Raw genomic sequence first — 24958 nt, 5'->3', positions numbered from 1 at the left:
GATAACAACTGATTGCCCATATTAGCAGATGATGCAGGGTGCCTACACTGCCAGTGCAACGTTGTTCCCAGCCTAGCTGGGTGTTAGTTCTCTGAGCTCCTTGTTATTCCTTGTTCCTGTTGAGTCTCACATATATATATATATATATATATATATATTGCTCCAGGCTCCCAGACACTCTGCATACCAGTGGTGCTACTCCCTACTACCACCCCCAGAGGGAGCCCTGCTTTAGCTATCCTGACTGTCTATGACCCTCCCGGATGTCCCAGTTACCTGTTGTGTGTATCCGCAGTCCGCTCCGGCTGTATCTCGTCACCAGTACCTATTCCTCATCAGTGGGCCATCCATGAGCAACACACATCTCAGACCAGCGTTCTTTCAATATCAGACCTCTGCCCCTATAAACTCTCCTGAATCCACCCCGGGTTCGTCTCCTCAAGAACTCAATCCTCGTGTGACAGTTTGCACAGGCCAAATGGATTCGTCCGGTAGTCAGGACCCTAGGACAGACCTTCTCCAAGGCATTGCCCACTGCCTGGAGGGTTTGGAAGTGACGCAGCAACAACTGGTCCAGTTTCTTCTGGAGATGTCTCGTTGCCAGGATAACCTTCAGGCTTCTCTGGTCACTGGGAATTTACCGAATGTTCCTAATCCACAGCGCGTACCAGTTGTCCCTGCTCCTACTGCTCCATCCAATCTGCATCTGCCGACACCTAATAAGTTTGACGCATAATAAGTTCGACGGGAACCCCAAGTAATGTTGGGGTTTTCCCAACCAGTGTGAAGTACATTTCACACTTCAGCCAGCAAACTTTCCCTCTCCCAAAGCTAAAGTGGCTTGCATCGTGTCCCTCCTTTCTGGATCCGCCCAGGACTGGGTTTAGTCACTGTGGGAAAGATCCGATCCTCTGCTGGACAATTATCCTGACTTTCTGGCCTCCTTTAGGAGAATCTTTGATGAGCCAGGAAGAACGACGTCAGCTGCCACTGAGATTCTGCGACTACACCAAGGCAACCGCCTCGTGAGTCAGTATGTAGTCCAGTTCCAGACATTGGCTTCAGAGCTGAAGTGGAATGAGAAAGCCTTGATCACTGCATTCTGGAGTGGCCTTTCTGACCGAGTAAAGGACGATCTTGCCACTAGGGATCTTCCTTCCTCACTGAATGAGGTCATCTCGCTTTGCAACAAGTGGACCTTAGACAACGAGAACGCCAAGCTGAGAAGACTAAGGGAGACCGTTATTGGTTCCGCCTGGCCATTCTTCCTAATACTCCAGTTCCTGAGCCATCCAATGAGGAGCCGATGCAACTCAATAGAGCTCGCTTATCTACTGAAGAATGGCAAAGACGCAGCCAAAACAATTTCTGCCTTTATTGCAGAGGGTCTGGCCACCTGGAGGCATCCTGCCCTATTCGTCTGGGAAACTGGCATCGGGTACACCAGGTTAGGAGTTGTGTCAGTCTCTGTCTAAAAAAAAGTCTACCTTGTCTCTTTCTCTGGAATTTGAGCAAAATTCTAAATTAGTGCTTTCTCTCCTTGATTCAGGAGCAGCAGAGAGCTTTATCACCACCGAACTTCTCCAGGAGCTCTCAAATCCTGGCACTACACTTGAACGCAACATCACCTTATATGCAGTGGATGGCAGCCGTATCCTTAACGGGACTGTGGGCTTGATTCAGACCTGCTCGTGAGTGCACAGCGCTCGCAAGCGGGTCGATGGTACCCAACTGCGCATGTGCACCCCGGAGCCGGCTCTGGGGTGCGCATGCGCTAGACCCGGCCAGCGACAGGCGCTCCGTCGCGACGGGTCTCGCACCTAAAAAGGGGCGGCTATTGATTGTGATTGACAGCTCGCCCCGTTTTGGAGGCGGGCAGAGTGGGTGGCTGGCCAAACGGAGGCGTTCCCGAAGAAACGCCTGCCGTTTGGGGGCGGCCTCAGTAGTGAGCTTCCGGCTCTATTAGAGCCGGAAGCTCACTGGGGCTTGCGATGGACGAGACCCTACCACAAGGGTCTCGTCGCAAGCCTGATGGTCGCAACCATCGTGACCACCTGGCCACTCGCAAAAGCTGTGGGTGGTCACCCACAGCTTAGCGAACGGCCAGGAGGCCGGCTCTGAAAAAAAGAATGCCACCCTGATTCAGAACGAGCGCTCTGAAAGAGCGTCCGGCTCTGAATCAGGCCCTGTGTCTTCATTGACTCAACCAGTACGAGTCCGGATAGGGCTCTCCATACTGAGATTATTCGTTTTATGGCCTCTCACGGGGTTATCCTAGGCTATCTTTGGTTGAGTAAACACAATCCCAAGATCGACTGGAACACTATGCAAATTCTGTCCTGGGGGGAGGCGTGTCATGAGTCTTGTCTACCTTGTATCAGACCTGTCAAAAAGATTCAGTTGTCAGAATATTCACAACTTCCATGTCTGTATCATTCTTAAAGCCGGGGCGGATTCCTTACCGCCGCACCGAGACTGGAACTGCCCCATTGAGTTGTTACCAGGGAAAACCCCACCACGTGGCCGCACCTACCCTTTGTCCCTGCCAGAGACCAAGGCCATGTCTGAGTACATTCAGGAGAACCTGCAAAAGGGCTTCATCAGACCTTCTACCTCCCCAGCCGGTGCAGGCTTCTTCGTATCCAAGAAAGACGGGGGCCTCCGTCCTTGTATCGACTATCGCGGATTGAACGATATTACAGTGAAAAATCGTTACCCTTTACCTCTCATCACTGAGTTATTTGATAGGGTCAAGGTATCTACAATTTTTTCAAAATTAGACCTATGAGGAGCATACAACCTCATTCGAATACGACCTGCTGATGAGTGGAATACCGCTTTTAATACTCAGGACGGACATTTCATTTTATTTAGTAATGCCTTTCAGTTTATGCAATGCTCTAGCGGTTTTTCAAAGCTTCATAAATGAGATTTTCAGAGACTTGCTCTATTCATCAGTGGTAGTATACCTCGATGGCATCCTGGTTTTCTCTCCCTCATTAGAACCATTAAAACCATTTGTTTTGCAAAATTGAGAAATGTGTTTTTGAGGTTCCTTCCATTTCCTTTTTGGGATATATAATATCCGGATCCAGGCTGGAAATGGATCCTAAGAAGGTGCAAGCCGCTCTTGACTGGTCCTGTCCCACTTCCTTGAAAGCAGTCCAGAGGTTCCTAGGATTCGCCTGTTATTACAGACGTTTCATTAAGGGATTCTCTACCCTAGTGGCACCCATATCCGCTCTGACTCGGAAAGGAGCAATTCCCGCTCGATGGCCCCCCGAAGCTGAGTCAGCATTCCAGTTGCTGAAACAAGCATTTATCTCCGCTCCCATCCTGAGACAACCTGACGTTGAGAGACCCTTCTTCTTGGAGGTGGACGCTTCCTCCAAGGCGGTTGGAGCAGTACTGTCCCAGAGGTTCGAGGACAAACGAATCCATCCTTGTGGATACTTCTCAAAAAATTCCTACCGGCAGAAAGAAATTACCCCATAGGACATCAAGAACTGCTAGCACTCAGACTCGCTTTTGAGGAGTGGCGATATTTCCTCGAAGGGGCTAAACATCCCATCTCAGTTTTCACAAACAATCGAAACCTACTCTTCTTAAAGAACATCCACTGCATCAGTCCTCGATTGGCTCAGTGGGCAATCTTTTTCTCCCGGTTTAATTTCTCTCTAACATTCCGCCCAGGATCACAAAACCTGAAAGCCAATGCCGATCCCTCTCCTCCGAGAACACTATAGAGGAATCTGCAGTGTCTCCAGTTCTGGAACCTAAAGTTTTTGCCACCATCAACGTTCAACCTCCCCCGGGGAAAGTCTTCATGGTTCCCGAACTCAGAAAGCAGCTGTTAACATGGGCCCATAAATCTCGCTTTTCCGGTCACACGGGGGTTTGCAAAACCTTAGAATTTCTCCAAAGGTCCTATTGGTGGCCTGCCATGAAGTCCGAGATATCTGAATTTATTTCCTCTTGCACCCAATGTGCACAGCACAAGACATTCCGTCAAGCTCCTCCTGTGAACTTCAACCGCTACCCATACCAACCCGTCCCTGGACTCATCTATCCATGGATTTCGTAACCGACCTCCCTGTCTCTAATGGGTGCACTACCATCTGGGTGGTGATCGACCGCTTTTCCAAGATGGTGCACTGTATACCACTCAAAAAACTACCCTCCGCTCCTGACCTGGCTCAACTCTTCATTTCTCACATATTCCGTCTGCATGGGTTACCAACCAAAATTCTGGAGAGCCTTGTGTTCAGCAATACAGGTCAACCTAAAGTTCTCCACGGCCTATCACCCCCAAACCAACGGGTGCACGGACAGAGTGAACCAGGACTTAGTGACATTCTTAAGAATTTATATGTCCTCTTCCCTGGATAATTGTGCAGATTCTTTACCCTGGGTGGAATTCGCACATAACAGTTCATATCATTCCTCCAGCGCACAAACCCCATTTCTCGTGGTCTATGGACGTCATCCCAGAGTCCCTGGATTCCAAAGTCTTCCAGTCTTCGATGTCCCAGCAGTCAATTTTTTGTTACGACAATTTTCCCGAATCTGGTCCCAAGTCCACTCCTCTTTAATGAAGACATCCAGTCACTACAAGTTAGGGGCAGACAAGAAAAGAAGGTCTGTTCCCAGCATGAAAATAGGGGATCAAGTTTGGCTCTCTACTCGTAACTTACAACTTTGGGTACCCTCGATGAAGTTTGCTCCTCGCTTCATCGGGCCTTTTGCCATTACAGAGATAATCAAACCAGTGGCCTAAAAATTTAAGCTACCCACTTACCTTAAGATCCCAAATTCCTTCCATATCTCCTTGCTCAAACCGTTGATCCTTAACCAATTCCTTCAAGTTTTGCCATCACCTCCGGAAGTCCATACTGAAAGAGTGGAAGAATTCGAGATAAAACAAATTCTGGATTCTCGAGTCCGTTATGGTCAACTCCAGTATCTCCTGGATTGGAAGGGTTAAGGTCCAGAAGAGAGATAATGGGTGAAGAGTGAGGATGTCAATGCGTCCCGTATAGTGGCTAAGTTTCATTCCGAAAACCCAGAAAAACCCAAGAAGTGCCCAGAGGTCATTCGTAAAGGAGGGGGTACTGTCACGACCAGGGCTGTGAGGGTCGGGGTCAGTGGCAGTTACCTGTCCGGACGCTCTGGCGGGGTCCTTCTGGCGGGGGTGCAGGCACATGGAGGTCCGCGATGCATGCTACAGAGGTCTGGAGGCATAGTGTCCTGACTGCTAGGGTGAGTATTGCACACCTTGGTAGCACTGCAGCACGACATGGGCGCCACCATCTTGGATGTGGTCAGGTGACTCCTTTCAGAAAAACCAGTCAAAGCATTCCTGGGAGCCCCTAGCAACCAATCCTGCACTTCCTCCGGGTATTTAAGGGCAGATCTGCAGTCCTGTCATTGGCAGTGCAACGTTGTTCCCAGCCTAGCTGGGTGTTAGTTCTCTGAGCTCCTTGCTATTCCTTATTCCTGCTGAGACTCACATATATATTGCTCCAGGTTCCAGCCTCCCAGCGGTGCTACTCCTTACTACCACCCCCAGAGGGAGCCCTGCTTTAGCTATCCTGACTGTCTGTGACCCTCCTGGACGTCCCAGTTACCTGTTGTGTGTATCCGCAGTCCGCTCTGGGTGTATCTCGTCACCAGCACCTATTCATCAGTGGGACATCCATGAGCAACACACATCTCAGACCAGCGTCCTTTCAATATCAGACGTCTGCTCCTATAAACTCTCCTGAATCCAACCCGGGTTCGTCTCCTCAAGAACTCAATCCTCGTGTGACAAAAGTTTGTGGAAGACCTAATGTGTCTGCATAAGTCATTAAAGGACTCATAAACCTTATGCCGCGTATCCACTAGCCGATTACACCGTGCGATTGCACAATTACGTCATCGCAATCGTTCAGTAAATCGGCCGCAAATCGTGCAAGAAAATGTCGGAAACGACCAGCGATGCGCGCTCCCGCTGACATCAATCATCTTTTGAACATGCTGGTCAATCTGCCGATAACGACTGATTGCCCATGTTAGCAGATGATGCAGGGTGCCTACACTGACCGATCATATCGTTCAGTGTAGGCACAGCACAGACTCGTCGTAATCGTGCAGTCGTTTCACAGTCTGCTAGTGGGTGTGCCCCTTAACATATGAGTTGGTATAAATCTATGGGCCTTATTCAACAGCGGACGCAATACCGATTTTTACGCAGATTGAGCGTTTATTTATCATTGCGCATGCGTGTAAGTCACGCTGTGTATGCATCCCGATTGCATTGCGATTACCTATACACAGAGGATCCATTCGCAAAGTGAGTGTCGAGGTCAGTGTTTGTGGAGGTAACGGGGGTGGTTAAGGAAACGCAGGCATGTCTGACCGTTTCAACGCCTAAGGGGCGTGCATAAATTAGCCACAGTGATTGCATTTGCAGCATGAGACCTCTCTGCACGTGAGGAGAGCTGCAGTGTTTGCGGCTGGTCAGACCTGCCATACATGATGCATGACTGGTAGCTGTGTGTCCATTGTACCAATGTTTATGCAGGAGTGCGACATTGGCTGGATATGAGAAGGCAGCTGTGAGAGTCTTTATGCCGGCTGTGCTTCGGCAGACAGAATATTTTAGTGGGATCCAGTCAATATCCCGGCAAAGAGGACGCTGGCGCTTAGAATACCGGTGCCGGAATCACAACACCTGCCAGATTCCCGGTGCTGGCATCCCAACCACCGGCATCCCGAAGGTAGTTAGCGGGGTTAGGGGGAGGGATAGGCACTAAGGGGGAGGGTTAAGTTTAGGGTACGGGGAAGGGGAGGATAGGTTTAGGGTGCAGGGAGGGTGGCTTAGGTTTATTATTATTACATTTTATTTATAAGGTGCCACAAGAGGTCCGCAGCACCGTACATACAGTAAAGGGTACACAGAACATTATATTACAATACAGTAACCAACTTATAAACAGCACAAGTAACAATTAGCAACACAATTCTCCATACACAATACAGCTGGGAAGGTGAAGGCTGTCATAGAAGTGCTAGAGAAGAAGGCTGTGATACAGTGGAGAGGAGGACCCTGCTCCTAGGAGCTTACAATCTAGGGGAGAGGAGAAACAGACAGATGACATGAGGCAGGAGGGACAGAGACTTGGTGACGGTTATGTGGTGCAAGGGTAGGCATTGGGGAGGGAGGGAGAGGGGGAGGGTTAGCATACCTACCGGCAGGTGTCGGTATCTTAACCCTGCCAGGATGTCATCATCTGGATATTGACTGTCGGGATCCCGAGCGCTGGCATCCTGTACCCAACCCATTTTAGCAACTGCGATCCATCAGCGATTGCATCTGCTGAATCAGGCCCCGTGTATATAAGTTCAGGAGCTTATTGGAACGGGAGACAAAGGGCGCCGGCGGCTGTGTGTTTGTGCTGTGTAGTGCGGCCGGGCACTTATTTGCCGTCCGCACTACCGCCCTGCCCCAAGCTGATGCAGCAGCACTGACTGTGCTGCTGCATGCAGCTGCAGAGCGCCCTCCTCCCGGGAACAGGTCGGCACCTATTCTCGGCAGGGTCACATCGACCCTGTGTGGGTGCCCTCTGTGTGTGGGGCCCCAGGGATGTCCGCCCCTGTCGCCCCCCACCCTTAATCCGGCCCTGGCCACGCAGTGGTTCAAAAACACTTTTGCAGGTATCTGGTGTATTTGGAATGCCAGGATTGAGGAGTGGATCTGCGGAGGCTAGTAGTGATGCCTAGTGCATTGTAGTCTTGTTTCTGTAGTGTGAGACAGCACAGTCATGGCAGGTGAGGTAGGAAATAGTTGCGAGAAGTGGGGAGGAGAAAGTATACGTCTCAATCACCGGTGGATCCAGTATGAGTATGTCTTTGTGGAGCATATCAGTGGGGGGGGGGTCGGGTGCACATGTGGGGCTGGGGTGAGCCTTTGTGTGGTAAATTATTATTTGGGGGGGGGGGTCTGGTCCTGCCTGTCACTTTTTCAGAAGAGTGATGTCAGTCTGACTTTGTGAGGTATATCAGTGGGGTTGGGGGGGAGGGTCGGGTGCACATGATGGGCTGGGAGGAGCATTTGTAATGTATAGAGAGGGGAGGAGTCGGTATTAGTTCTTAAACCGCCCCCCCCCCCCCCCCAAATGTAAAGTCTAGATCCGCCACTGGGCTCAATCACTTCCACAGTCACCTCCAGGTTACGCTTGGCAGGAGCAGGCTGGGCCAGCTTGCACGGCGAGGGGATCGTGCAGTATGTGATTTGCAGCAGACAAGATATTAATACAGTTCTGGACCAACCTGTTTTATTCTCGCATTATTTCTTTGCTGTGACGCTTCATTCCATGATTGTAAGTTCTGGTTTCCAAATCTTTAAAGAAACAACGTTGTTGTTATTATTATTATTTTTCTTAATATTGATAGATTGTTTTATTCTTTTACACTATTCAATTTTATTGTTTCATTGTCCCTAAGTACGTGCTTAATTATTAGGGGGCAATCCAATTGGGAGCAAGATTGCAAGTGTGTCTCATGGAACTCACTTGGCACGAATGTTCACTGCCGATAATCACCAATTAGAAGTGCCAATGTGCACTACTCACAGTGAGGATTTTCCCTATATCATGCGACTTGGGAGAAGTGTTTGAAAAAGTGGGGAGACCATCCTGGACCCCAAAAAATTGATAATTTCATTAGCAGGACCATATAGAAGGCTGTCAGTTGGCATATGAAGGTTTTTAGAAGGTGTCAGGTGGCTGATTTGGGCTTTTTTTAAAAAAAACAAAAAACAAAATTCTAAAAGCAAACTTCATTTAATCTTAAACGAATTAAATGAAAAATGAAAAAAAAAGGAAAAAGTGATTTTGTGGTAATTGGAGGCCACTTAAATGTTTGTTTTTTTTGTTTGTATTTTTAAATGATAAATTGCAATAATTTTTCAATAAAAAAATACTGAAATTAAATGTTGGGGTGACTAAATTAACGAAAAAAAATTGATTTGTGGTAATTTGAGCCCATTTTTTTAAACACTCAAAAATTACATGTAATTATTAGGCCAATTAGGCTAACTGAAAACTTCTAAATACCTAATTAGTCATTAGGGGGGCTGTCTAAGGGGTTATGCACTGTGGAGCTTATTCAGACCCGGTCGTTAGCTCTACGAGCTCGCAACCGGGTCGATGTTGCTCCAGTGCGCATGCACGAGACCCGGCTAATGACGGGTGATCTGTCGTTAGGGGTCTCGTAGCAGACAGGGCGACCTGTCGATGTTGAGTGACAGCTCACTCCGTTTGCTGGGCGGGCCGGGGGCGTGCCGGGGCAAACGGAGGCGTTCCTGTCGGAACGCTTGCCGTTTGGGGGCGGCCCCACTGACATCAGCAGTGATGTCAGTGGGGAGCTTCCTGCTCAAACAGAGCAGGAAGCTCCCTGGGGCTTAAGGTTGACGAGACCCTACCTTAGGGTCTCGTCATAAGCCCCGATGGTCGCGATGGTCTTGACCATCGCGACCATCACCCTTAGCGGTCGTTAGGCTGTGGGTTAACACCCACAGCTCTAACGACCGACATGGAGGCCCTTAAAATGGCTTGCACAAGCCAACTGGCACCTAATTAGATCACCTTCTTATTTGACACAATGTACACTCGCCAAAACATTTACCGGAAGCCCCAATGCGGCTACAAGCTCTGATGGCCACTTGTCAAATTTAAAAATACTGCTCACCAGAAAAGAAAGAAGCAAAGCGCGGAGAATGCTATAGTGCGTCTTAAGCGAGAAGTGATGGCGGGGACTCAAAAAACGTGTCTCGCAGGACGCACTCTGGACAATCAGCAGCGTTGTCCTGCACAGTCAATCAATCTTATGCTCCACAGCAGAGGACGAGGGGTACGCTATGGAGAGTGTGCTCTCCCGCCCGCCCCTAGTACTCCGCACAGGATCCGACCAGCGCAAAAATTCGATTAACGATCTGATGGGACAGCAGAAAAGGGTAGAGCATATGGGGATACAATGGCACTGCGGACTGTTTCACTAGGGACGATTCAATTCTGCAGCAGTTGAATAGCACTGGGAGAGATTCACCGTGATGTGAAGTCCGACTAGAAGCATCTAAGGGTGGTATGCAATTAGTTTCACCGCCGCAAAAATAGTTTCGCCTATCAGACTTTCCGCCGACATCACATGTTTTACATGTGAAAACGTATCGGGTGCGCCCACACTATTCGCCATATTCAATTCCAAACCAGACGAAAAACGGCACACAGCGAATGCGGAACAGGCTGAAAATGCTGTCAAAATTATGGAAATCAGCCTGAGCCCCCCAAAAAGATGCACTAACATAGGGAATCAATATAGATGAGAACAAATAAATTGGCTGCTATTAGCGTCTTTGTAAAAGTGGTGAAGAATGGTATAAAGCAGGATAGTCCCCCCACGTTGTACTTTTTTGCCCCCAAAATAAAAGTACTTTTTGGGGTGTTCTTAAGTTTTCCTTGTTTTTTTTTACGCAGTTGTCTTTTGGGGGGCTGTTCCAAGGGTTCTGAGTGTTTTCCCACCTTTGCACCCCAAAATAAAGTACATTTCGTAGGCGAAAACCGGCTGGAATTGGATTAGACGATAAGTTTCCTCCATGCGAAAAGCCCTCTTGGCTTCTTGGCTCGGATCTCGGCTTTTCTCGTCTAATTGAATATGGGCCTAAGTCGCAGAATGCCGGTTTTCGCGAATTAAGCAGTGTGTTTAGTCGCAAGAACTGGCATTCTCTGACTAAAGTGCCGGCTGCGAGGCTAGCACCGCGCTAAGCCGGAAAACAACCACGCGGCTGGCACTTTAGTCCCCTGAGGATGCGAGAAATCCTTTAGTTGTCCTAACAGCGCGCTGAATTGAATAGCTCCGGGAGCTCCCTTCTGTTGCTATTAATTGTGTACCAAATTGAATCGCCCCCATAGTTAGTACAATAACTGCTTTTCACGTATCCCAGCATAGTGCAGAGCAAGGGAGAAACAGATGGTTATGACGGGAGAGAGAGAGGCTGGATGAGACTACAGCCCCTGCACAGGAGAGGTAGCGTGAGACATGGAGGGAGGGTCCCCACTATGGGGGAGATGTTTCAAGGATTGGAAAGAAAGTGGAGAAGTTACTCAAAGCAGCCATTCAGCTTCTGTTATTTGATAGACAGTGCTAGATAAATGATAGCTAGAAGCTGATTGGTTCATTTGGGCAACTTCTCCACTTTATCTCTCTCAACAGTTTGATACATCTCCCCCTATAACTGCTCTTCTTCTATGTGAAAGTGTTGAGGAAATATTTCACCCTTGGATATAGTAATTCTTGTCATAGTAGTAAGTGTTGTAGCCATTACATTATGTATAGTCAGAGCAAGCTATATAGCTGCCTCAGAATAGACAGATCCCACCTTTATATATTGTGAGAGAATCACTGAATCACTGGTAATGTGATAAATAGGAGATATGTTTGTCCCAGATTTCTGGCCCATGTATTTTAAACCCCCAGGAAATATCTGTTTCTGCTAAAAAGACTTGATTGGTGTTTGGGCTTTTAGTAAAAGCCACATAATGGGTCCTGGGAGGTGTGGGGGTGAGAGAGAAGGGAGGGCTCCATCCACAAGGCCCATTTCGGGTCTACAGTCCTTCAGGCTGATAGCAGGCTAATTAGTGCCTGCACCTGTAAGAGGCTGATAAAAGCTGTTTCAGGGTTTGGCTCAGGGTCTCACTACCTGGGGAGAACAGGCAACAGGCTTGTTCAGAGACACTGTGATGTACTAATTAAGTGCTGTGCATATGCCTATGTTTATGGTGGGAGCATCAGGGACTACCACTTTGAGAGAGGGGAATCTATTGTTTAGTTAGTGCCCAGACAGGCTAGGATTTATTTTTATGTTTTCTATTTTATACTGCACAATAAAACTAGCTACGGCTAGCTTGCACGAAAACCCTGGACAGGTGTGCTGTGTCCTGGCTGCTGTGTGTTTGGAGGTGTCCATCTGCCGCAGGAGAGGGACCTCCTGCCCAGATCATATTACAATATATATACACATACACATATATATATATACACACACACACAGATACACATACACGTTACTTGTCTTGTATATCCTGGTGTCAGAGGCAGCAACAGTAGCAGAGATCAGGAAGTACAATGCCACAAAGGGAGGGGCTTAATTGTGGACTGCTGCAGACAGCTCAGTTTAAAGAGGGGGGGGGGTTCTGGGTACTCAGAAACCATCCCTGTGTGCGCTACTGCTGGGGAAAATATACAAACTCCACACATTTAGGGCTGAGGTGGGAATTGAACCCAGGACCTCAGTGCTGTGAGGCAGTAATGCTAACCATTACACCATACATCAAAGGCAAATGCATGGGGGGTTTCCGGCTGCCTGGAGACTCCCCTCCCCAGCCCACACCATGACCAGAATTAGTATTATAATAGAATGTTACTAGTGCTGCATGTTCTTCTCAGTATCACAAATGAAATAATTAGCACCATCTGTGGATCTTTTAACATGTATCAGCCAGTGATAAATAACCTGTGCACCAACTAGGAGATCTTTAAAACATGCACTGTTAGGGATGCCCTGCTAGAGAAACCAATATGTACATATATGTCCAGGGCAGTGCTAGGTTCTTCTGCTGTTCCTCCAGGCTCCTGGACTTGCTCCAATAGTCTGGAATGGTGCCCACATCTAAAATAAAAACATCCAGCTCGGGCAGGATGGCCTAGTCTGCATCTAATGGCTTACTGTGATCACTGGTCCTGTATATGCTGGAATTATGACACAGAATACACTTTGTATGACGCATATTACAGCTGGTGCTAATTATATCCTCTTCATGGACTCGCCATACTCGGTCTAAAATCAAGTATTTGGAAACCCCCCCCCCCTTCCTCTAGAAATCCTACGTTTGCCACTGTACGTGCTGCCCCAATAAAACTAGCTATTTAAATCAGGTGCATTGGGGTTGTCTAATGGCATGTGGGGGATGTGATATTCATTTAAGGGGCATGTGGGGTGATCTGATGGCATGTGAGGAGGTCTGATGGCCTGTGTAGAAGTCTCAAGAGCATGGGGGCAAGTATGAATCATATATACAGAAATACAAAATACTCAGTCAACATTCAACTAAAATTAAAATGTTAGTATACATATAAATTGAATGTCTTTTTTTATGGCTGCTCAACTCAGTGAATACCCAGAGACAGTTGGACTGCAAGCATATAAATAAACAAAAACACACAGGGGGGCATAGGACAAAGGGTTTTCTGAGTCTGATCATTGTTAAATTTCCCCGAAAATGCACGGCTATAGGTATTTTTAGGGACGTCTTCATTAACAGGCTCCTACAAAATAATCTATTATAATAAAAAGGGAGCCGATGAAAATGAGGTCTTCACTCAGGTTTGCAGGATTTGCTTTTACTAAGTGGATGGCAAGGGTTGTGGGAGTGTGTATGCTTAAAACAGCCGGTTAACATGGTTGATTGAACTCCCCTCTTTAAATGAGAACTCATAAAGGCCAAAAGTCCTATCCCAAACCCATAGTACATGGCTGTACACCAACCTTAGATCATTCTGATTCTGGCTCCAGTCAGCACCAGATCTCTGTAGCTTTTCCAAATGCTTGAATATCTCGGGTACTGGAAACATGATGAAAGAGAAGATGAAGGAAAGAGCACATCATTGGAAAATGGTAGAGAGCAGATGTTTTGTTACTATGGTGGTGGGTGTGACTTCTATGGAACCCTGCCTTTAAGGATAGACCGCCACTCTGAGCCCACATCGGAGACCCCTGAGCAGAGGTCTTGTGTGAGCAAGTATGGAAGCCCCCAAATCTACTATATTGAGCGCAGAGCAGAGGGCCCGGGGGGGCATTGCCCAAATTTTACTATGGGGGTCTGGAGACATAAGTAGTTCTATTTATAAAGCACTAACATAGGACGAGCCATAATCATCACAAAGGCGCCCTAGAAATAAAGTCCTTATTGCGTAGAGAAAAAGTAGTGTACCCTCCTACAGAGCACCGCTCCAAGTGCACCCTCCCCGCCCCTTTAACTCTTTGAAAAAAATCCCATTCCCCCAAATATTATGTGTGCTTAAGCAGGGGCAGCGGCACGTGTATATCCCCTTCTCTTGCAGACACATGCTCCAAGTAGAGTCTGCGCAGATCACGGAAAAATGGCGCCGGCACCATTTCCCCAGTGATTTCTCTACTGCACATGTGCAGACCACCGGGAAAATGGTGTTGGCGCCTTTTTCCCTGTGATTTTCACACCCTCTGGCAGAGAGGTAAATATAGTCAGGGTTGGACTGTCCCACATGGGTACAGGGGAAATCCCCGGTGGGCTTCAGTGGCTGAGGGCCCCACCACTTGCTCTAATGTCAGATTCCAGACTGTGCACTCAAATTATACATTGTTACACTATTAGAGGGGTCAGTTGCATGGTCTCTAATGTCTGCCCAAGCTTCTGTGGAGACTGGCCTCATCCCCTGTGGTAACTGACCATACCCCAAAGCATGGGCCTCTACCACTACATTCCCCTGGTGGGCCCTTCATGCTCCAGTCCGACACTGAGTATACTTTATGGGTGCAGGTCATGCAACGTGGGCACCCCTTTCACCTGTTATAGATATGCCCATGTGCCTATGCCCCCAATGTCGCCCACCTCCCATTGTAGGCAGGTGATGATCTATGAAGTACAAGCAGCTGACCCCATAGTTCGCTTACCCCTGTGGAAAAAACCCGACCAGAGAGGGATCTTTGGATGGCTTGGCCGGGTCCAAATACGACATTATAGTGCAAACGTGGAAACTATCACTATACACCTGCCCGGATCCCAATGACATTATAGTGAACATGGAAGCTATCACTTTACACGCAGCCGGGACCAAATATGACATTATAGTGAACGTGGAAGCCATCACTATACCCCTGACTGTGTCCAAATACGGCATTATAGTGAACGGGGAGGCCATAACTATACAATTGGCTAAGTCCAAATATGGCACTATAGTGAACGTGGAAGCTATCACTATACAACTGGCCGGGTCCAAATGTGGCACTATAGTGAACGTGGAAGCCATGTCAGGACCCGGGCTGCCGGATTGGAGCAGAGTCCCTGGACAGCCGAGCTCCACCTGACCAGGTTCTGGCGCACCGCCCTACATGCCCGCTCTCCCTGCAGCTGTAAGCGGCGTCTACCGCATGGAACATTCTAGCGCTGCCAGGAAGGTTAGAGCTTAGCTCTGCTACCAGCATTGGTTCCCATTCCACTTACCTGCTTCTCCAAGGTATCCACGCTGAATTCTCCTGACCATGGGCGCAGCCATCTTGGATTGATCACCTGGTTCCACATCTACCAATCTTATTCAGCTCTTGGGTCAGCTGAGAGTAATTGCCCAACCAGCAGCAGGCACTGGGTATATAAGCTCTTTCTGAACACTCAGCCAGTGTCTGTTCAACGTCTCCTAAAGGTTTCCTTTTGGCTCCTGCCGGATCCACGTTTGACTCAATAAGGACTCTGCCTTTTACCTGGGCTCAACCCAGTGTTCCAGCGTACAGTCTTCAGGCTCTGGTATCATTCACAGATCAAGGTCTCCTGCATCTATCTAGTGGAATACTCTCAGTACCTCTGACTATGGATCCCTGCTGTTCTCCCCTGAGTTCAGTTCTAACACCAGGACTAAGTACTCTGCTAATACCACTAACCTCTAGTATCTCCAATCATTTTGTCATTATTAAAGTTCTGTACTTCATTGTAATCATTCTCGTATAAAGTTCCAGCTTCTATACAGTCTGCCTTCGCCTATTGTTCCTATAACCAGTTCTAGCTCTGTGCCGTCCTATGATGAAAACATACCTCAGACCTCCTCAGTTTGTGCTGCTGGTATCACAGACAGCAAAACCTGTTCCATCACAGGAGGCCAATTTCCCTAGAGTCGTGACAAGCCATCACTATACACCCGACTGGATCCAATTACAAAATTATAGTGAACCTGGAAGCTATCACTATACGAGCAGCTTGGTCCTAATACTGCATTACAGTGAATGTGGAAACCATCATTATACGCGCAGCCGGGTTCAAATTAGAGATGAGCGGTTCGGATTCTGTGGAATCCGAACCGCTCCGAACATTGGGGATCCGAGTCCACCCGAACCCTGTTCGGGTGTTCACCGCCTGACTCGGATCCCCGTTCGGGGCCGAACGGCGGCCGCCTGATGTCGGATTCTCACTAGAGAATCCGACATCAGGTCTCCTCGCGTGTAGGGCAGAGCGCAGTGATAGCGCTCTGCCCTACACAGACACAGACACACAGCCGCCAGCGGCAGCTGTGTGTTTGTTACAGCAGCCAATGAGAGTCACACAGACTCTCATTGGCTGCTGCACGGAGGGAGCCGGCTGGAGCTCACACATGAGCTCCATCTTCCGGCTCCCTCCTCAGCGTGTGACAGAGCGGACGGCGCGGGAGCGGGGATACAGGTAAGTTTTTATTTTTTAATTTGTGCAAGGGCCGGGGGCGCTACTGGGGGGGGGTCTGCTACTGGGGGGGGCTATACTACTGGAGGGGCCTGCTACTGGGGGGGGCTATACTACTGGGGGGTCTGCTACTGGGGGGGCCATACTACTGAGGGGCCTGCTACTGGCGGGGGCCATACTACTGGGGGGGGCCTGCTACTGGGGCAGCCTACTACAGGGGGGGCCATAATACAGGGGGGGCCCATACTACAGGGGGGGCTACTACAGGGGCAGCCTACTACTGGGGGGGGCCTGCTACTGGGGCAGCCTACTACTGGGGGGGCCATACTACTGGGGGGGCCATACTACTGGGGGGCATACTACTGGGTGGCATGATAATGGGGGGCATACTACTGGGGGGGCCTGCTAATGGGGGGCATACTACTGGGTGGCATGCTAATGGGGGGCATACTACTGGGGGGGCCTGCTACTGGGGGGCATACTACTGGGGGGCATTCTACTGGGGGCACTGCATAGTGGACCCTACTACTAAAGGGACTGCATAGGGGGCACCACTGCTGGGGGACATTGTGTAAGGGACACCGCTACTGTGGGCATTGTGTAAAAGGGTCACTACTGTGGGCATTGTGTAAAAGGGGCACTACTGTGTGTCGTAACATAAATAAGAGACACTACTTTATGGTGTAATGTGAATCAGGCCCTATGTGCGGTGTAATGCGAATAAGATTGTGCACTGTGACTCCTAGGGCCGTAGCCCACTTTGTAAACAAGTACTGTGACTCTGCTGGCCGTACCCCACTGGGTGGGTGCACTACTTTTCATTTCTGCCACTGCTGTGTGGCAATGTGTCATAGATGTGCTTTATACTGTGGTGTCTGTGTCGTTGTGCCGCTGCTTTGTCGCTTAGTGTAACCAGTCGGCTCACTGCAACCTTTGGCCAATAATGTTGAAAACAATATTATAAGCTGTGATATGGTCTAAATTGACTGGAAATTAATGTTATTGAGGTTAATAATACTCTAGGAAGAAAAAAAAGACCAATTTATGTGATTTTAGCTTTTTTTGTCAATTATTGTAAAAAAATCCAAATCCAAATCCAAATCCAAATCCAGTCACCGCAGTTTGGCAAATCCAAATCCAAATCCAAAGCCGGACGACGAATTAGAACCAAATCCAAATCCAAATCCGGCAAAAATGGTCCGGCGCACATCCCTAGTTCAAATATGGCATCATAGTGAACGTGGAAGCCATCACTATACACCCGACCGGGTCCAAATATGGCATTATAGTGAACGTGGAAGCTATCACTATACACCTGACTGGGTCCAAATATGGCATTATAGTGAACGTGGAAGCCATCACTATACACCCGACCGCGTCCAAATACGCCATTGTAGTGAATGTGAAAGCCATCAATATACCGACAGCCGGGTCCAAATATGGCATCATAGTGAGCGTGGAAGCCATCACTATACTTTTATGCCTTCGCCAGGGCAGCATCTTTTCAGACGTAATGTCTCAGCCGGGAGTTCTTGGTAATTTGCCATGAAGCTTCATCTATAATCTAAGAGATGACTTTTAAAGACTTGAAATTGCGTAAATTGATAAATATGCCCCTTAGAGGGGAAGAAAACAGAGAACTGAGGGCCTGATTCAGACCCGTTCGCTATCGCTGTGTGCTCGCGAGCGGCCCGATGCTTTGTGAATTCGCATATTCATGCTTCGTTCTGCACGTGCGCGAACTACTCTGTGCGATCGCAGGCCGCTCGCTTGCTTAGCAAAGACAGCCCAGTGCAATGAGTGACAGGGGAGCCCGTTTGTGGGTGATAACAGGGGCAGGACACTAATAACGGGGGAGTGGAGGTGCGAACGCCAGCGTGCCTGAGTGTTTCATCGTGCATAATTAACAGGCAGCGTCATAGTACACGTCACATGCCTGTTTTTTACACTGAAGTCCTTGCAGTGCTTGCGGAAGGGTAAGGCAACCACAAGTGCTGCGTTCGCTACCGATGGTCCTCGATGTACCAATGTTTTCATACACTTCCTGGAGATGACGTGCGCTAGTGGGCATCTCTACATGCGCTAGTGGGTGTCTGCATACACAGAGCGATCGCTCGCACAGCTAAAGTGGGTGTGCTTATGCCTTAGTGAGCGCTCGCTTCCCATGGCGTATGGCATACGGTAAATGCATACGCTGGATGCGAGCAATCACACCTAGTGAACGGGTCTGAATCAGGCCCTGAATCTTATATACAAGGTAAATAAATCATACTTTCCTGATGATGAATTTTGAAACGCCTTTAAAACTTGCAGCTGTTCCTGAAAACTGGTGGTACGCGTTTTACCATCCTCTCTGGATCATCTCTAGTTCTACACCTTACTGTAACATCCAGTATAAACACATAGGACTTCATTCAGACCCACTCGCTAGCGCTGTGCACTCGCAAGCGGCCCGATGGTTTGCGCATATGTGCATGCGCACGCTTCGTTCTGTGCATTTGCAAACTACTCTGTACGATCGCAGCCCGCTCGCTGGCCCAGCAAAGACAGCCCAGTGAAATGAGTGACAGGAGAGGCCGTTTGTGGGTGGTAACGGGCAGGACACTAATAACGGGGGTGTGGAGGTGCGAACGCAGGCGTGCCTGAGTGTTTCAACAACGTTTTTAAGGTGTGCATAAATTACAGGTAGCGTCATAGTACACGTCACATGCCTGTTTTTTACACTGAAGTCCTCGCAGTGCTTGCGGCAGGGTAAGGCAACCACAAGCGCTGCGTTCGCTACCGATGGTGCTCGATGTACCAATTGTCAAAGTCAAATAATTGGTTATGATCATTGTACAATTATCTGACAATATAGTCATTTATGGTCTGATGATGTATTACTAGGACGCTACTTTGCGTCGGTGCAACCCGATGCGCTAAAATGCGTATACACAACACACATACGCTGATGCACATAACGCACACACATATAAATGTATATATACATATATACATAACATAGAAACGCTCATATGCGTATTCACATACTTACACATGTATATAGTCACATACTATTTGCTATTTCAACACACAGATGCACATATGCGAACGCATACATATAAGATGGTTCCCACAAATTATAGTTAATAACCAGAGTTATTAAAGGTATTTGTTAGCTAATAATTATAATGTAATATGTACTTAAAAGAGATCTAAGGTTCAGATATAAGTGGACATGTCATGTTTGGTATCATACTAAATCCCTGTTTATTTGCAGACATCCGTTTCTATCGGTGAAGGATTCGCATCTTGCGTTCGCTAGTTATGGATTATAGGGAGTTTATTGGTCAGAATGCTATTACTTGTATGCAGTGTCTGTAGCCAGTTTAACTAGTTCTTCGGCGGGAAGCTACACAAAGAAGCTGTTGGAAAGCTGAGCCATACCTCTGATGACACCGTATGACCTGACCAATGACCAGATTGACCAGATGCAAGAACCAATGAAAACATGCCAACTTGTCCCTTTGTTATCCTTGTAACCTGTACCATATATATGCTGTGTGCTGGTCTCAGTGTTCAGTCATTCTCCATTTTGGGTGACCGCAGGATTCAGGATTGAAGGACTGCATACTGGGACCAGTAGCGCATGCGTATGTATCGGCTGTTACTATTTTCATTGCTTTTTATTCTAATTGTTAAATCTTTCCCTGTTTACCTAAATAACTTTTTGTGCTTTGGAACCACAAGATCGGGCTGGAAAGCAATTCTTTCTTAAGCGACTTGCAGCGTTAAATAGCGACTAATAGGAATCAATACAATGTTTTAATACACTTCCTGGAGATGACGTGCGCTAGTGGGCGTCTCAACAAACGCTTATGTGTGTCTGCATACACAGAGCGATCGCTCACAAAGCCAAAGTGGGCGTGCTTATGCCTTGGCGAGCGATCGCTTACCATGTCGTCACAATTTGCATACGCTGGATGCGAGCGATCGCATCTAGCGAGCGGCTCTGAATCAGGGCCATAGTACAACTACTTCTTTCCCATTAGGACACTTGCATGTTAGGGTTACTAGTTCTAAACTCACATGAAATGCTGGAAATCTGCCCATTCCCAGTGTACTGAGCCCCTGACTTCAGGAATCATATGGACCAAGGCTAGGAAGGAATTCACTATGGAGATTAAAATATGAAACATTATGGCATGAGTATTCCAGTGTGAGTTATTGAAATATGTGACTTCCTAGTTAGTTTATTCCAGCGTTGGCCAGTTTAAACCAATTTTTTAAACACTTTTTATTATGCACAGTGCCATGATTTTTTAAGCCTATTATTAGGGAATCCTCCTGGTATTAACCCACATTCTTGTTGCTTCTGGTCTTCATTTGAGTATGCAATACCAATACAACACACCCAACAGAGAAATAGAGTGCTTGAACCAGATCAGAGAGTTACTAAATCTGCCTAACATCAGCTAAGACTCCACAAACTCCTCCCCTAATAATCTTATAGGACAGGAGAAAACTACAACTAAAACCGGGTACACACTAGACCATATGTCGTCCAATCCGGCGGACCGGAGCGACATATCGGACACGCCTAGTGTGTACCCACTATGTCGCTGACATGCATGCAGGCTCGACTGGCGATATAGTTACTGGGCCCATGGTTTGTTCAGGTACAGAGTTACTTGCTCTGTCTTACTCTATTCCCCAATCTGAATCAGGCCCTTAATCTGGCTCTCTTTTGATGAGATAAAACATCTTAATCATTTTGGATTGTTAATGTTAGAAAGCATTCAAACATGGTTGATAATGGCTCATTAATACATAGCAATGTTTCATAGTATTAATTTGAGCAGGATTCATTTTTTTTTCCGTTAAAAGATTAATGCAAATAACCCAATTTAAAAAACAGGTTATTTGGTTATCTGTATTTTCTAACCCTGGTATATTCTGATTGTTTCCTTATATTTATATAATGTACAGTAATTGTTGTTTATCTATTTACAATGTGCCACTCAGGTCAGTTCATGTTGGTACCTCAATACTTCACCTATTTGTAAAATACAGCTTTGTTAGTAATCGGTATGAAATACCGCCGACCGCATGGTTCGATTCCCGGCAGCGCCTGGCCGACCAAAGCAGAGTTCCTAGCAGCGGAAGCCCGACAGCGCTGGAAATCCAGATCGTCGATAGGTAAGTATATACTAACCTAACCCCCTAACCCTCCTTAGGGGTGCCTAACCCTAACCTCCCCCCCAAGTGCCTAACCCTAATCCCCCCTCTAAGTGCCTAACCCCCCCTTCCCCGCTGCCTAAACCTAAGTCCTCCGGGGGGGTGCCTAACCCTCCCTCCCCCTAGCCTAACCCTCCCGGTGGGGTGCCTAAGGCCCAGGTGCCTTAAACCTAACCCTCCCCCTCGCGGCTGCCCGCTCGCGGCGCCCGGCATCCCTTCGGTCGGGATGCTGGGCGCCGGTCTCCCGGCATCGGGGAAATGTCAGGCGTCTACATCTAGACGCCCGGCATTTCACCCTCGCCGGGATATGGCAGTCGGGAAGCCGGCTGCCGGTATTAGGGCAGCCGGCTTCCCGATTGTATACCCTTTGTTTCTACCCCAGCACAAATGTATGGACCTTACCCTCTTCATTTTCTCCTGTGCTGTGCACACTGGGGGCCGTCAGCACCAGCACAAGTGTCCAAAGCCCAATGAGTGTCCAAGTAGTCTTCATGGCGGGATTCTTCGCTAGATCACCAGCATTACTCTCTATAAAAGAAAGAAAGCAGCTGGGTGAGTGCCATGTTTTCTACTGTGGGCCGGACTCAGCAAGGATCGCTAGTGCAAAAGCGAACGCAGTCGGCCGATTGTTGCGTACTGCGCATGCGTGTGCATCGCTGTGCGCGAATGCTTTATACAGCCGACCACTGCTGCCTTGTCATACGGATATGAGGACTTGCAACAGCATAAGTTGCACATCGGGCAGTCGTGCAGCTTGTAAGTCGAGTCTGACCAGCCACAAACACTGTGGCTCTCCGGAACAAAGTGAGCTCTCATGCTGCGAAGGCGATCGTAATGACTAATTTATGCACGCATATATATCGGTATTTAAATGGTCAGACACTCCTGCGCTCTTCTAACCACCCCCAAACGCTAACTACTTGTCACTCACTTTGAGAATGGTTCCTCTGTACGAACATATTTGCAAAACAATCGCTGCACGTGCGCAATAGCAAACAATCGCTTTCTTCTGTGAAAATATCGGCATTGAGACAGTCTCTGAATCAGGCCTTTTGTTAATATTATAAGAGCCATTGAAAATGATCAGACTGCAGTTCCGTATATACATATTTACTTTACATAGTCAGGCAAAGCTTCTCAGGTAGATGGGCTCCGCTCCCCAGCGCTGCTCCTCTGAAGCTACAGATATGCTGTTTTATCAGTGATTATAGCTCTTATGTTTTGTGGAATTACACATCCCAGCATGTCCTGCTAGAGGGCAAGCTGGAACTTGTAGTTCCAAAATAGCTGGAGAGCTATAGGTTACACTGGTATACAGCCAGTCAAATAATGCACTTCAAGTGAAACTTCTATCATATTAATGCTAGCTACAACGCCTAACACATATCTCATAACTCCCAAGTGGCAATTGGGACCCTGCCTGTGTCCGGAAAAGGGGCGTAGCCTCATGACCAGGGAATATGGTCCCACAAATGCTGGCCACACAAGCCACACCCCCATTTTTGGTACGCATTGGGGCATGTCCGGCACTCCTGGAGTCGCTGGGCATGCTTCCAAGCCCTTTCTCTAGGGAATAGACGCTGCATGCATTAGCACATCATCTATTCACCGCTGGTGAGAGGGGGCCTCCCAACCCATTCCTCCCAACACACACACGGGACACTACGGAACTTAATGCAGGACAATGGGCCTGATTCAGAGCCGCTCGTAAGCGGCAGTACGCTCGTTCCGAGCGATGTTCGCACTTCTGCACATGCGTACAGTTTATAATACGCATGCGCAAACCAGTCAGTGCGGCCGAAAATCGTTTGTTCGCTATATAGCGAATGCCTGCTATTTTGAGTGACAGGAGGAGGCGTATGTGGGTGGTAACAGGGGAAGGTGCTTGAAAACGGGGAGTGGAATTAAGAACGCAGGCGTGCTTAAAGGTCAAAACGTGCGTTTTATGGGTGTGCATAATTAAAACAGCAGCGTCATTGACCACGTCACCTGGTTGTTTTATAGTCAGAACTACTCGCAATATAGTGGTTGGAAAAACCAACCACAAGAATAGCGAGCAGTTCATACGCCTGTACTCGATTAATCTAATAAATAGCGGACATGGACGTAGGATGCGAGCGGCCAGGGGGCGTATTTTTCAAATAAACGTCCGCAAGTTTTGTTCGCTCGTTCAGACATGGAGGCGTCAACAGACCGCAAAGAGCGAACGGTTCATTTGAATAGCCACCCCCTTTTTCTGAACGAGTGAGCGCTAATTTCGTCCGGCTCTGAATCAGGCCCAATGTCCAAAAAGCAGGACTGTCCCACAGAAATCTGGACAGTTGGGAAGTATGCTAACATTTCAATAATAAATGGGCCATAATTATAATATAATATAATAGTAGCTTCTAGGGGTGTGCACCGGCCACTTTTCGTGTTTTGTGTTTTGGTTTTGGATCTGGATCTTTCTTCGTGTTTTGGATCTGGATTGGTTTTGCCAAAACCACCCTTCCGTGTTTTGGGTTCTGGGTTTTGTGTTTTGGATCTGTATTTTTTTTAAAAAAGCATAAAAACAGCTAAAATCACAGAATTTGTAGGTTTTTCTGCTCCTATGCTATTATTAACCTCAATAACCTTAATTTCCACTCATTTCCAGTCTATTCTGAATACCTCACACCTCACAATAGTGTTTTTATGTCCAAAAGGTTGCACCGAGGTAGCTGGATGACTATGCTAAGCGACACGAGTGGGCGGCACAAACACGTGACCCATCTAGGCATGAAACTGCAGTGGCAGACAGGATGGCATTGAAAAACTAGGCCCCAAACTGTACATAATGCAAAGAAAAAAAAGAGGTGCAAGATGGAATTGTCCTTGGGCCCTCCCACCCACCCTTATGTTGTATAAACAGGACATGCACACTTTAACAAACCAATCATTTCAGCGCCAGGGTCTGCCACACAACTGTGGCTGAAATGATTAGTTCGTTTGGGCCCCCACAAAACAAGCTGGCAATTTATCTGTCCCTGCACAAACTGGCTCTACGGAGGCAAGATGTCATCCTCATCCTCCACATCCACCGATTCCTCACCCTCTTCAGTGTGTACATCCTCATCCTCACAGAGTATTAATTCGTCCCTGCAGGAACCACAGGTCCCTCTGTACGTTCTGGAGGCTGGTCTCCCTGGAAGAGTTGATAATTCATTTTATGAACATCATCTTCTCACATTTTGTGGAAGCAACCTCCTACGCCTTTCGCTGAC

General features: G+C 47.9%; 1 protein-coding gene across 1 annotated transcript in view; it reads right to left on the bottom strand.

Annotated features, from left to right (window-relative positions):
* Nucleotides 1–22209, bottom strand: part of LOC148500988 (uncharacterized) — a 29860-nt gene extending 7651 nt beyond the window's left edge. The window contains exons 1-3 of the mRNA XM_088451106.1: nucleotides 22119–22209; nucleotides 13586–13661; nucleotides 8314–8383 (exon numbers count right to left, since the gene is read on the bottom strand). Coding sequence (XP_088307232.1) covers nucleotides 8314–8383; nucleotides 13586–13661; nucleotides 22119–22209 — 237 coding nt within the window. The remainder of the gene's footprint in view (nucleotides 1–8313; nucleotides 8384–13585; nucleotides 13662–22118) is intronic.
* Nucleotides 22210–24958: the final 2749 nt, after the last annotated feature.

The sequence above is a fragment of the Taudactylus pleione genome, unplaced genomic scaffold, assembly GCF_031769625.1.
Source record: "Taudactylus pleione unplaced genomic scaffold, aTauple2 ptg000537l, whole genome shotgun sequence".
Taxonomy (NCBI): Eukaryota; Metazoa; Chordata; class Amphibia; order Anura; family Myobatrachidae; genus Taudactylus; species Taudactylus pleione.
Note: the sequence above shows the minus strand (reverse complement) of the source record. Positions and strands in the feature narration are given on the sequence as shown.